At 42.9% G+C, this 14,402-nt stretch overlaps 1 protein-coding gene across 10 annotated transcripts in view; it reads left to right on the top strand.

Annotated features, from left to right (window-relative positions):
* Nucleotides 1-14,402, top strand: part of TRPM8 (transient receptor potential cation channel subfamily M member 8) — a 380,488-nt gene that overhangs the window by 268,164 nt on the left and 97,922 nt on the right. For 8 of the 10 annotated variants that reach the window (XR_005557389.1, XM_039349049.1, XM_039349050.1 and 5 more), the window contains one exon: nt 4,816-5,032. The exons of 1 other annotated variant lie outside the window; for it this stretch is intronic. Coding sequence is in view for 8 of the 9 variants with exons in the window: in XM_039349049.1 (XP_039204983.1) it covers nt 4,816-5,032 (217 nt within the window). In the remaining variant the exon portion in view is untranslated. The remainder of the gene's footprint in view (nt 1-4,815; nt 5,033-14,402) is intronic. One more of the 10 variants, XM_039349048.1, reaches the window with a different exon arrangement.

Genomic DNA, 14,402 nt, shown 5'->3' on the forward strand with positions numbered 1-14,402 from the left:
ATTACTCACGTGGCGACAGTTCCTGGAAGGCAACAAAATCCCCTTCCAGGTATGGACTGATCACAAAAATTTAGAAGCCCTGAAAACTTCCAGGAAACTCAATCCCAAACAAGCCCGCTGGTCCCAGCATTTTCACCAATTCCAATTTAAGCTCAAACATTTACCAGGAAGAAAGAACTTCCTGGCAGATGCACTATCTCGCATGCCCCAATATAACAGCGCACGAACCACAGACTCTAGACCAATAATGGCAGAATCACAACTGGCAGCGCCAGTAACCACAAGAACCCAAGCCAAAATAAAACCACAACTGGACAGCCAAACTGGGATTGAATTCAGAAAAAGTTTGGAAACAGATGATTGGTTCCAGAAAAACAAACATGTGTGCACAATGAGAGACGGATTGCCTTGGGTAGGGGAAAAGTTATATATACCAACAACTCAAAGACTAACTTTCATGCAACTTTGCCATGACACAAAATCAGCAGGGCATTTTGGATTTGTAAAAACTTTACACTTAATTAAACGGCAATTTTGGTGGCCATCAATAAAAAAGGACATAGAAAGTTATGTTGCCAGCTGCCCAACCTGTGCATCAGCAAAGAGGTTGCAAGGGAAATCGCCAGGGCTGTTACAACCAGTGGCAAGTCCCTCAGCCCCCTGGAGGGAAATAGCCATGGATTTTATAGTGGAATTGCCTGAAAGCAATGGGAATACTGTTATCTGGACAGTCACGGACCTATTTTCCAAACAGGTGCACTTTATCCCTTGCCAAAAAATTCCCACTGCAAAGGCCTTAGCAAAACTTTTCATCCAGCACATTTACAGATTGCACGGGGCACCCCAACGCATCATCTCTGATAGGGGAGTGCAATTTACGTCTGCATTTTGGAAGGAATTTTTATCCCTCTTAGGGACCACTCAGGGATTGACATCTAGCCACCACCCTCAAGGAGATGGACAAGCGGAACGGTGCCAGTCGGTACTTGAGCAATATTTGAGATGTTTTTTAAATTTCCAACAGAGTGATTGGACGGACTTACTTCCTTTTGCAGAAGTTGCCTACAATAATGCAGTCCACTCCAGCACAGGCTACACTCCTTTTCAAATAGCCAACGGCCAAAGTTTCAACCCTATGCCAGAGTTAACCCCAAAAGAACCAACGATCCCTTCACTGAAAGAATGGATGGAAAACCTACAAAACACCTGGCCAATAGTCAGAAAATCACTAGATGAAGCTAGGCGGGCATACAAAGCACAAGCCGATAAAAAAAGGGTTGAGCCTACACCATTCATTATAGGAGAAATGGTGTACTTATCTACAAAATACCTAAAGTCCCTACAGCCCTGTAAAAAACTTGGACCAAAATATATAGGACCTTTTCCAATTAAAAGGATCATAAATCCAGTAACAGTAGAATTAGAATTACCCAAAAACCTCAGGCAAATACACCCAGTTTTTCATTGCAGCTTGCTGAAAAGAGAGCATCAGTCACCTCTACGGCCAAAAATCCCCCCCCCACCACCTCCAATCATGGTGGAGGGGGAACAACACTTCGAAATAAAAGAGATCCTTGACTCTAGGAGATATCATGGAACAACTCAGTACCTAGTTGCCTGGAAACACCTCCCTGCCTCACAAAATGAGTGGGTCCATAAACGTCACGTCAGAGCTCCGAAGCTATTGAAGAAGTTTCACACAGAGTATCCTAACAAGCCTAACTAAATTCTTTACTTGTGTTTTCTTTCAGGTGGATCTCTCTTATTGTTAAGAGGGGCCGGATGTCAGAATCCAATTATATTTCATCTTTAATTATCAAACATAGAAACTCCCAATTCTGCCTTCTCTGGATTCTGCCATAAGAGGGAGAAAAGGGGGAGAGCAAAGGGGCTTTATGGCCCTCACTTCCTTCAGCACACTTCAAAGGACTGAATGTGTGTTTATTGTGGCCTCTAAGCGTTAACATATCAAAGAAGAGTAATTGCCTTTCATGTAGTTATCTGAAGTCTCCATCCAGACGGAAGAAGAAAGGGGATGGAATTGTGATACTTGAAACTATCACTGGAAGGGGGGTTGATTGGGTGGGACTACTGGGGAACCCCTTAAAACCTTGAATGGGAGAGCTTGAACCCCAAGTCCTGTCTAGCATGCCTGCAACCATTTTCTCTTAATAAAGGATTCCTGTTGGAAGAGTAACAGGAGGAGATGGTAAAGAAGTAAAAGACAGTAGAGAGAAAGCAGAACTGCTTAATTCATACTTTGCATCGGTCTTTATGCAAAAAGAAAACATTACTCAACTTACCAAAAACAGAACCATAAATGACAGGTTAGGAGTGCAAATTAAAATATGCAAAAATATGATAAGGAAACACCTGTCAGCTCTAGACGGATTCAAATCACTGGGTCCTGACAAACTACATCGCAGAATTCTGAAGGAACTGGCAAATGTGATTTCAGAACCACTACCTAAGGACTGGAAAAGAGCTGATGTGGTCTCCATCTTCAAAAAAGAAAAAAAAAACAGAGCCAGAAAATACAGCCAATCAATCTGACATCAATATCTAGGAAGATCTTGGAAAAGATATTTAAGCAACTGTTCTGTGAACACCTAGAAGCAAACAAGGTTATAATCAGAAGCCAACATGGGTTTGTAAAAAACGGATCATGCCAAATGAATCTTATTTCATTCTTTGACAAAGTGTAGATCAGTGAAATGCTGTGGACATCGTATACTTAGATTTCAGTATTTGATAAAGTAGACCACAACCTACTTCTCGCCAAGCTAGTAAAATGTGGGATAGACAACACCATCACCAGGTGAGTTTGTAACTAGCTGACAACTGGTACTCAATGTATAGTTCTCTTAATGCCAGTAACTGTGAGAGGGATCTTGGCGTCTTAGTGGACAATCACTTAAATATGAGGTAACAGTGTGCAATTCTAGGCTGCATTAATAGAGGAATAGAATCAAAATCAAGTGAAGTTCTAGTACCACTTTACAAAGCCTTAGTAAGACCACACTTGGAATCCAGTTCTGGTCACCACAATGTAAAAAAATATGTTGAGACCCTGAAAAGAGTGCAGAAAAGAGCAACAAAAATGATCAGGGGGCTGAAGGCTAACATATACCTTTGTATGATAGCACTATTCCAATATTTGATGGGCTCCTATAAAGGCAAGGGGAGTCAAATTATTTTCCAAAGCATCAAAAGGCAAGACAAGAAACAATGGTTGGAAATTAACCAAGGAGAGAAGCAACCTAGAATTAAGGAGAAATTACCTATCAGTAAGCACAATCAATCAATGGAATAGCTTGTGTTCGCAAGTTGTGAGTGCTCTATCACTAGAGGTTTTCAAAAAGAGACTAGACAACCCTTTGTCTGAAATAGTATAGGGTTTCCTGCTCGAGCAGGGGGTTGGACTAAAAGACCTCCAAAGTCCCTTCCAACTCTATTTTATGTTCTATTAATATTTGCCTTTCATTCAGAAACTCAAAGCCTCCTATTTGTCCCCTAAAGTAGACAATCCTGTAAAGTAGATTGACTGGTAAAACTGAATGACTGGCCCAAAGTAAGAATAATTAAACAATAGAACAGCTTGCCTGCCAGAGTTGTGGATGCACCATTGCTGGAGGATTTTAAGAAAAGATTTGACAACCATTTGTTCAGAATGGTATAAGGATTTTTGCCTTGAGAAGGGGGTTGGACTAGAAGATCTCCAAGGTTCCTTCCAGGCCTATAATTAATAACAGAATAACAGAATTGGGAAGGGACCATGGGTCCTCTAGTCCAGGGGTCCTCAACCCCCAGGCCACAGTGAACTATTGTTAGAAACTGGGCTGAGGGAGAAATGGGCAAGCGTAAGCAAGTGTGCATGCAAAACTCCATTCACTCAAGTGGAGGACACTTGAACAGAGGGTACTTGGACTCGCATGTGAAGCTCCACTTGCCCAAGTGGAGAGTTCTTGCATTTGTGTGAGTGGAGGGCACTTGTGCTCACACGCGAAGCTCTATTCCCATGAATGAAGCGCCCTCCACTCACACGAGTGAAGCTTTGCGCATGAGCACAAGTACCTGCCTCTGAGTCAAGTGGAGCTTCACATGTGAGCACAAGCACATTCCACTCCCATGTGAAGCTCCATTTGCATGACTGGAAGATGAGTGTGTACGCCTTGCTCACACAAATGGAGCTGTTTGCACGCATGTGTACCTGCCACTCACATGTCCCTCCCATTGGGCCAGGCCACCAAGATTTAACGGTTGGGAGCCACTATTCTAGTCTAACCCTTTTTCAAGCAGGAGACCCTATATCATTTCATACAAATGGCTTCCAGTTTCTTTTTTAAAGCCTCCAGGGATGGAGCACCCACAACTTCTGAAGGCAAGCCATTCCACTGGTTTATTGTTCTCATTGTCTCGTAGACTCTATGATTCTCTGATTCTAAGTCATCAGGTGAGCTTCTATTGTTGAGGGAAGATTAGAATCTGAGTCTCTCCATTCCCCATCCACACTGGTTTTCATAATAATTAATATTTATATACATTCGGTGTAGAGAACTCCCCTCTAGATGACTCTAGCTTTATAAAGCATTGCCTAAATAATCAAGTAATTTGAAACTAAGCTGTATCATATATCTGGTTTTGCTATTGGCCTCCTGGTTGATAAATCAATTAAAAATAATTTGATAATATGTGCACATGTAAATTTAAGTGGTTAAGTTTAATGTTTAAATTTAAGTTGTTTTGCTAACCAGTCCAACTTAATTCTTTTAGGAATAATTCATTTATTGTACACTATTTGCTTCCTTTACTCAGGAAAAAGCCAATAGAAAGGAGCAAAAAGTTGGTCTTCTACTATGCATGGTTCTTCACTTCACCATTTGTGGTCTTCTCTTGGACCGTCATGTTCTACATTGCTTTTCTTCTTCTATTTGCCTACGTCCTGCTCATGGATTTCCAAAAAGAGCCTACTCTGCTGGAACTGATTCTCTATGTGCTGGTTTTCATCCTGCTTTGTGATGAAGTGAGACAAGTAGGGAGTGCTTAGAAATCAAACATGTTTTATTTGCATGTTTGATTATTCCAAGTTCAAAAAAGTTGTTTGACATTCAAATCTAATGGTTTTCTCCTCATTGCATCTTGATTGTCACAGTGTTTCCAATAAATTATTTGAAATGCTGTCTAGATTATTAAGTCATAGACTCCGTATATAGTTTAATTAATATCTTTAGTGAGACTGTGATTTGCCACATTTTCCAAAGTTTCCTAGTTCATAAACTTACCCAGATTTTATGCTTTGTTTGGAACTGAGAACTCACAGTTCTAGCTAGAATTAAACTAATAAAACTAGGGTTAAAATGCTTAAATATACTGTAGTTAGAGCCAGCACGGGATGAAAACATGCTGGTAAGTATGATTTCTGAAATCCTTTTGGAATAACTATGTTTTCATAAGCCTCCAGAATGCCATCAAGGAAGTGGCTATTTCTGCCCCTTGATATAGATGGGGACCCTCCCCCTTCAGTGCCTGCATTTGCATCCTTCTCATTGGATTTGTCAATATGAGAAGACTCTTAATAAGCACACACTATACATTCTGATAAAACTGATTTTACTTGGTTTTGCCTAGTTAAGTCATATTGAATTTTATAAGTTAGCAAACAAAGAATTGTATTTGGAACTAAACCATCAACTAATACAAGCTTCCTATAAGGACCCACTTCAATCCACATCTTAAGAAAGTAGAACTCTTGGAAACGGTCTCTTCCAACAGGAACTTTTCTTAAGAGAAATTGATAGCAGGCATGATAGACAAGATCTGAGGAATTTCCTTACAAATCAATGTTTTAAAGTGTCCCCAAGCAGCCCCCATCCCACAGTTCTTCTGGGCGATTCAGACCAGCAGATTTCTAGATGTTAAATCCAGGAAAGATAACATCAATCCGGCTCCATTGTACACAAACATTCAACAGCTCCTCACACCTTATTTTGATGACAGATAAATAAACCAGATTCCAGAGGCTGCATCTTTTCACCCCACCCCCTTCCTAGCTGGCCGGTAAGGAGGAGAAGTTCAGAGGGGCGTAGGATAAAAGGCTAATATAAACAAAAGGTTACTTTGTAGTGAATAGAGGAAGTGAAAGTAATAAACCCTCATGCATACTCCCCCTTAGGAGTATGGCAGGATTCAGGAGAGGGTAAGAATTGGTTTTAGATCAGAGGAGATAGATAAAAAGGAAATATAACTGGATCCTGAAACTTCCATAGTAGTGGAAGTTAAATGACAGAAATGGATTTGCCCTATTACATAGAGCTAGTCTTGAAAACTTCTAAAATCATCACCTGCACTTTGAGTTGTGTCACAAAGATATATAATATAGTTCTATTGTAAGGCCATCATTGCTACATTGTAGATGAGTTGTGATTTCTGAAAAATATTAAAAATTGGTTCTGAGGGAGCTCTGTGTAATAAATCCACTTTAGATGCAATTAAAGAAAATGCCACTATGAAGAGGTTTAATCAGAAATAAAGATGTGTTTGTTTCTGTAGGTATTGTAAAATGAAAGTTGAGTTGGCTAAAAGTCAGATCTGGTAGCATTTTTCCTTTTTAAAAAATATTATTAAAAGTTTTTCTTAATATAAAATACAAATAGAAATAAAGACAAAAGAAAAAAGGGGGAGAGGAAAGGGGGAAAGAAAAAGAGAAGGGTCACTAGAGTGAGGAAAGAAAAAAAAGAAGAAAGCAAAAAGCAATGACTTTCAAATTTTTTCAGTGCAGGAAGATATATAATGCAGTTATATCAACATTTTACTTATCTAAAATTGTAAATACTAATCATTTCTACAACCATGACGTAATCATAAAAACTCAAACTCAAAGTTTCTTTTATCCATTTTGAGCAGAAAGTCCAGAAGTTATTTCCAAGTGGGGAAAAAAACTGTTTACATTTTTCCCCAATTAATGCAGTTAACTTTGCTGTATCTGCCAATTCCATTATCTTTCCAATCCATTCTACCATTGTGGGAGTTGATGCCTCTTTCCTTTTTTGAGCATATGATTTTTGCTGCCATCAATATATATATATATATATATATATATATATATATATATATATATATATATATATATATATATATAGAGAGAGAGGAGAGAGAGAGAGAGAGAGAGAGAGAGAGAGAGAGAGAGAGAGAGAGAGAGAGAGGGAGAGGGAGGGAGAGAGAGAAAACAAAATTGCATTTTTTCCCATCTCTTTATGGTAGACTTTTTTCCAACTAACAAATTTTATTAAAAGGCATACATCTAGATTTGTTGCAGGGTCTGATTCCCATGTTGGATTATCGTCCCATTGTTTCTTATTGTTTTTGAGAATCTGCTTCAGGTTGGATAGTTGTGTGTGAGCCTGAGAAAGTGCAGTATCATTGTCCAGTGTAAGCTGTAGCTTATTCATAATTGATTTGAGTAGTTTGAGGTATAAACTGTAAGTGGCAACAAGTGGTGTGTTTTGTTCTATTTCTGTAGATTTTTTTTCCTGAGAATTGATTTGGTTTTACTTTATTCATTTATCTGTTGATAAAACTTATCTTATTGGGTATTCTTGAACATCTCTGTCAAAAAATTAAAGTGATTGTAGCATTAAGCCTGGCTGATAGATTCGGTGTTGTTTACTGGGTGAAAGCTGGAAGCATTAGGTATGCATGGCAATGTTTGATATGATATTTATGTGCCTATTGTGTATTTTTATGGTGACATCAAGGAAATGAACTTCTATAAATAGGTCAAGGATGAAATTGATGGTGGGATAGAAGTTGTTGAAGTCATGATGGAATTTGATGAGAGATTCATAAAGGCTTCATGTGGTGAGAGTTAAGAAAGTGGTACTTTAAGAACCATAAAGATTTGCACATGTTGAGGACATATTCATTTGCCAGTGGTTATGCCACTGATTTGCATGGACATGTTACTGCTTGTAATGACCTTGGGGGACAAGGGAAAGATATATTGCCTATGAAACAAACAGACAAGAGAAGCAGGAGCCCCAATGGATCAATGGTCAGAGGAAGAAATTTGGAAAGGACCCACCATAATAATTCAGACAGTTAAAGGTGGTGGCAGGAAATGTGTGCCTTCAAGATATACCTGGGAGATTCTATTTTCTAGTAGTGTAGCTTTGCAGTAACATAGAATTACTCATCTAGTTATATTTCCAGTCTGGTTTACTTGGGAGGACTGACGTTGCTAAAGGTGAAGTAGTTATGGGTGAATAAAAAAACCATACATGACATGCTCTTTTGGCTTCAGTGATAATGTGGTTAATGGCTTGAACTACATTTTGTGGGAATTGTTGGTATATAGTGCTTCAACATCCATGGTGGTTAAAATGAATTGTTAGGGATATTGCCTATGGGGTTCTATTTTCCTAGTAAATCTGTGATAACTCTTAGATAGCTAGGAGTACTGATGGAATAAGGTCAATAGATCCTATCTAATATCTGTTTAATAATAATACCCATATCTGTCTGATTTCATACTTCCCTTGCTTTTTCCTCTGATCCAAATTCCATTCTCTTCTCTCCCTGGGTTTGCCATACTCCTAGAGGGGAGGGCAGGAATGATTGTAGGTTTATTGCCTTAGCTTACTCTATTGCTAAAATGTAACACTTTGCTTTCCTGCACTATTTCTCTCTGTAAACTCCTCTCCTTAAACTGTCAATTAGAAAAGGGGGAGGTAGAAAGGAATGCAGCATCCGGCAACCGGCTTAACTCTCTGCTCTCAAGAGAAGGTGGGAAGAATCATCTAACCATTGCAGTTCCAACCAGAACTGGCCTGATGTTATTTCCCTTTCCCCCGATGGACTTAACACCTGGAGATTGGCAGGTTTGAACTGTCTGGATGAAGTATGGGGTGGAGTTTGCTTGGGGACACTTTAAATCACTGATATGAGCAGGAAAACCTCAGATCCTATCTAGTATGCCTGCTATCATCCTCTCCTAATAAAAGTTCCTTTTGGGAGAGCTTGCTTCCATGAGTTCTGCTTTCTTGGGATGAGGTATTGAAGTAGGTCCTGACAGTCAGGAGTTTGATCAGTTTTGGTTGAGAAGAATCAGTTTGGTGATGAGTCCAGACTAAGAGCTGCAGCTGCTCAGATTCTGGATATAGGAAAGAATTTTGAGACTGTCAAGTTAAACTAATTGGGTAAAAGGAGCAATAATGCCCCACTAAACCCACACAAAATACATATTCTGGAGACCCTAAAATAATTTTTTGCTGCTTGTGACACAAGGAGTGTCAAAATAAGAAACAAAATCCAAACACAAACTGTTGTGTCCTGGGCTGGCTGAGGAAACTCAGCAAGCCCAGAAATGTTACAAACGGTCCCGGGCAACCGTAAAAGCTGCCCGGGATCAGACTGGTTGGCACTGGTCTTGCACGCAGGCGCAAGACGCGAATAAAGGGAATTTATGATTGGATGTTGGGAAAAATTATAAAAGGTCTGCAAGCCTGTTGGGTTGCTAAGTGGTAACGTGGAATGAATAAAGAAGAGCTTGATTAACAACTTGTGTGTGTTGCTTCAATGCCACGAACCCCAATACATAAAAGTGACGACGAAGGTGGGATCGCTGCAAAGAAGAAGACAACTAGAAGAACCTAGCCTCTCCAAAAAGAGCTGGAAGCCAGGAATTTGGCACCCAGATCTGCACTCACCTGCCAGTACGCAAACACTGGATGTGGGCTTGGCAAATGGGCTTCTTCCCAGCCGGAGTTGCAGTGAGGCTAAGAGAAGCCAGCAATGTCGAAGATCAGCCGGCTGTCCGAATTCGACGTGTCTCACCGGAGCGTTGGAACTCTTACGTGGCCCAGGTGGAAAACTACCTGCGAGTTAACCAGGTTCGAGAAGACAGTTTAAAGGCCAGGACACTTTGGATGTGGCCAAGAACTTAGTAGCTCCTGCACCGCTTGAGTCTGTAACATACACAGACTTAAAGAATATGCTGAAGGATCATTTTTATCTGAAGCTATCTGGAGGCACGCTTTTGAGCAGAGGGACCAGAAGCCTGGTGAATCTGCTACGGAATTCATTGCTGCCTTAAGACAAGCAGGCAGGCCTTGTGAATTCAAGGAGGAATGCTTACGAGACTGTTTTGTCTGCGGCCTTAGAAATAGAGAGCTGCAACAAAAAATATTTGCTAAAGCTGAAGTCACATTCCAAGATGTCTTACATGAAGTTGCAGCTGAAGAGGCAGCAGGCGGCGCTGTGAAGGCCTTGCGACTCGCCAAAAGCACTAGAGCAGTCACGTCTTCCCATCAAGAGGATGCTCAAGAAGATTCAGAAGCGGATCCTGAAGAGGAGATGGACAGACTTCACCAACCAGCAGAAAGAAGGCCGAAGGGGAGTCCAGACAAGGCCCCAGTATCTTCTCAGTGTTTTGGTTGTGGAGGACAACACAAGTGAGCTGACTGCAGATTCCGCTCTGCCATTTGCCGGGCATGTGGAAGGCATGGCCACATTGCCTCTGTCTGTTTGGGTCATCAGAAGGTCCAACCTCGGGAAGAATTGCTTCAGAAAGGTATCAAGGTCCCCAGCCAACACATGGTGGGTTTCTGCGCATCGCGCAGGAGTATTCTGAGAACAGGGACACACAAACCCCTTAAGAAAAAACTTCACATTGATGTGAAGTTGCAAGGGGTTCCTTATCGATGGAGTTGGACACAGGGTCCGCTCTATTAATCATTTCACTTGACACCTTCAAAAGGATTTGCAGCAGTAGTGGCCTTCGAGTCAAACTCAGGTCATCGAATTTAATCCTCACTGACTTCCAGAATTCCAAAGTCAGTGTGAAAGGGGAGGCTACACTCAAAGTGCAGTGTAAGGTTTTTGAGGGCTTCCTAGATGTGGTGGTAGTTGGGGGTGAACGCACAAGCCTTATTGGACTCAATTGGTTCGAGGCCCTTGGAATCCAAGTGACTGGGCTTCACAGTGTGCAAATGTTGGGCCTTGCAGAAGTCTGCAAGGAGTTTGCTGACGTGTTTAGCTCAGAGCTTGGCTCCTACAAGGGGCCTCCATTGCATTACGTTTAGACCCAACTATCACGCCCATCAGGATCAAGCCTAGAAGGGTGCCTTTTGCCCTCAAAGGCAAGATAGATGCAGAGCTGGACAAGCTGCTCCAGCAGGGCATCTTAGAACCTGTGGACTCTAGTCCATGGGAAATCCCCATTGTAATGCCTTTAAAGGCTAATGGAAAAGTCCGCATTTGCGCAGACTATAAGTGCACACTGAATAAAGCATTGCAACAGCACACATATCCAGTGCCTGTGGTTAGCCACCTTCTGGCCTCCCTAAAAGGGGGGCGCTTTTTTGCAAAACTTGATTTGGCACAGGCCTATCAACAGCTACCTGTTGATGAGGCCCAAACAATTGTAACACATAGAGGGGCCTTTAAGGTTAAAAGACTGCAGTTTGGGGTTAATGTACCACCTGGCATATTTCAAAGTGTCATGGAACACACAGTTCATGGTATTCCTGAGGTCTGTCCCTTCTTCGATGATGTCCTCATTGTTGGGGAGTCATCTCAAAATCTGGCAGAAAGATTAAGGGCTGTCTTGCTTCATTTCCACCAAGCAGGCCTTAAACTGAAGCAAGACAAATGCAAAATAGGAGTCACTTCTACTGATTTCTTGGGCTTCAGGATTGATGCTTAAGTCATCCACCCTGCTGAATCCAGGTTTCAAGCAATTCAGCAGGCCCCAAGTCCCAAGTTCAAGAGTGAGCTGCAAGCTTTCTTGGGGCTTTTAAACTTTTATCACACATTTCTCCCATATAAGGCTGCAGTGGCAGAGCCATTACACTGGCTCTTAGACAAGCAGGCTCCTTGGCAGTGGACTAAAGTCCATGAAAGGAGTTTCAATGAGGTTAAGGCCTATCTCTCTTCAAATGCTGTTTTAGCACATTTCAATGAACAACTGCCTGTGTGCATTGCATGCGATGCATCTCCTTATGGGGTGGGAGCAGTACTTAGCCACCTGAAGGCTGATGGGACACAAGTTCCTGTAGCCTACTATTCAAGGACTCTGTTATCTGCAGAGCGGAATTATGCTCAGATTGACAGAGAGGCCTTGGCCATAGTGGCTGGCATAAAGAAATTCCATGATTTCTTATATGGCCGCCATTTCACAGTTTACACAGACCATAAGCCTCTGCTGGGTTTGTTTACTACTAACAAACAGACACCATACATTATTTCCCCACGTATGCTGAGATGGTCAATTTTCCTATCAGCATATGATTATACACTCATTCATAAACCTGGGAAAGAGATGGGCCATGCTGATGGCCTCAGCAGATTACCCCTAAAACAAATAGAGGCAGACCCCGCCCCTGCTATTCACATTCTCTCCATTCAGGAGTTACCTGGATCTCCCCTCAATGCTAGGGATGTGGCTGCAGAAACTGCCACTGATCATACGCTCACACGCGTGCTGACATGGGTCTTGTCAGGATGGCCTGACATGTGTCCAGATGCTGCGTTTCAAAGCTTCTGGCAAAGAAGGCATGAACTGTCTACATTTAAGGGGTGCCTGTTATGGGGTTGTAGAGTAGTCATCCCAGCCTCACTGAGGTCTAGAGTCTTGTCCTCTCTGCATGAGGGACATCCGGGCATTGTGCGCATGAAAGCACTTGCACGCAGCCATCTTTGATGGCCTGGGCTCGATAAAGCTATCGAGGCCCAGGTGCATGGGTGCCAGGTGTGCCAACAGTCACGGCCTGAAATGCCTTAGGCCCCTGTACACAGGTGGGAGGAGACACAAACCCCTTGGTCAAGGGTACATTTAGATTACGCTGGGCCCTTTCAGGGGCAATTCTTCCTTATCCTGGTGGATAGCCATTCCAAGCAACTAGAGGTTGTACCTGTCTCCTCCACTACTACTGCAAGGACCATCCAGGTGTTGAGAGGAATCTTCACTACCCATGGGCTTCCTGATGTCCTCATTTCTGACAACGGGCCCCAATTTATTCTTTTGAATTCCAGGCTTTCCTACAGGCCAGCTTGATCCAGCACGCGACGTCAGCTCCTTTCCACTCTTCCACCAATGGGCAAGCTGAACGGATGGTACGCACCATCAAAGATGCACTCAAAAGAATCACGCATAGTAACTGGCATCACAGGTTAGCAGATTTTCTTCTTGAACACCGCACCACACCATGCATGACCACTGGAAAGAGCCCAGCTGAACTCTGCTGGGGTCGCCACCTCATCACGAAGTTGGACAGACTGCACCCAGACCGGGTGGCTTCACAAGTATCACAGCTGCGGGCACCTAGGAGACTTCAGGTGGGCGATTCGGTCTGGGCAAGGAACTATGGTCCTGAACATCTCTGGGTCACTGCTGTTGTCTGCAAGATCTCGGGGCCGCTATCATACGAAGTGACTTTGGGAGATGGCCGCGTCCTTCGGCGTCATATTGACCAACTGCGCTGGTGGTTGTCCCCCAACATTTCTGCTCCTGGCTCTGCTCTCGGGGGGGAGGGGGACCAGGAACATACTCACACTTCAGGTTAAAATCCTGGGAACCAGTCTTACAATGCCTGGGGATTCCCACAGGTTGCTGTTAATGCCCCAGTGGAGGAGCAAGGACATCCTCATGATTCAGCTATTGCTCCAAACAGGGAGTCACCCTGGGGGGTGGCCTGTGCATCAGCAAGTGCTCCAAACAGGAATTCTCCTGAGAGGGGGTTTGCCATAGAGACGGCTCCTGACTCTGGCACCTCAGCCACATACACGGGGGACTGGAACTACTGGGGCATGGTGGCAATGCAGGTCACGTCCGAGATGGGTCGTGGGCTCGAAGGACAATGTTCCCAAGAACAGTCCATGGTGGAAGGGGAGAACTCCGCCCCACCATTGGGTTTGGGAATTTCCTCCTTTCCAAGGGAACCTGGCTGGAGTTCAGAAAACTCAGCCAGTATGCTGAGAAGGGGGGCATTTGTCATCCATGAACATCAAAGTCCTGGTCTATTGAGCCCACCAGGCAGGCCGGTAGGCCAGGCACCATTAAGTAAAAGTCCTGGTCTGCCTAGCCAGGCAGGTGAGCTCACAGATCAGGCACTCTCCCTGACCTTGCATAGGTCGCAAAGGGCTAAGGCCCCTCCCAAGCATCTGGGAGATTATGTGAGGTTTTTGTCATCCCAAAGCAGTGGTTCTCAACCTGTGGGTCGGGACCCCATTTGGGGTCAAATGACCATTTCACGGGGGTCGCCAAACAATGCAGTCCACCATTTTTTCCCCTTTTCCTTAGCTGTGCTACTCCCTTTTATTCTATTGGCTTTTGAAAGCCAATAGAATAGACTCTCTTGAATAGAGTCTAATTCTATTGGCTTTCAAAGCCAATAGGAATTGTCCAG

This window comes from Crotalus tigris, unplaced genomic scaffold, assembly GCF_016545835.1.
Source record: "Crotalus tigris isolate CLP2741 ecotype Arizona unplaced genomic scaffold, ASM1654583v1 scf7180000018223.614484, whole genome shotgun sequence".
NCBI classification, from domain to species: domain Eukaryota; kingdom Metazoa; phylum Chordata; class Lepidosauria; order Squamata; family Viperidae; genus Crotalus; species Crotalus tigris.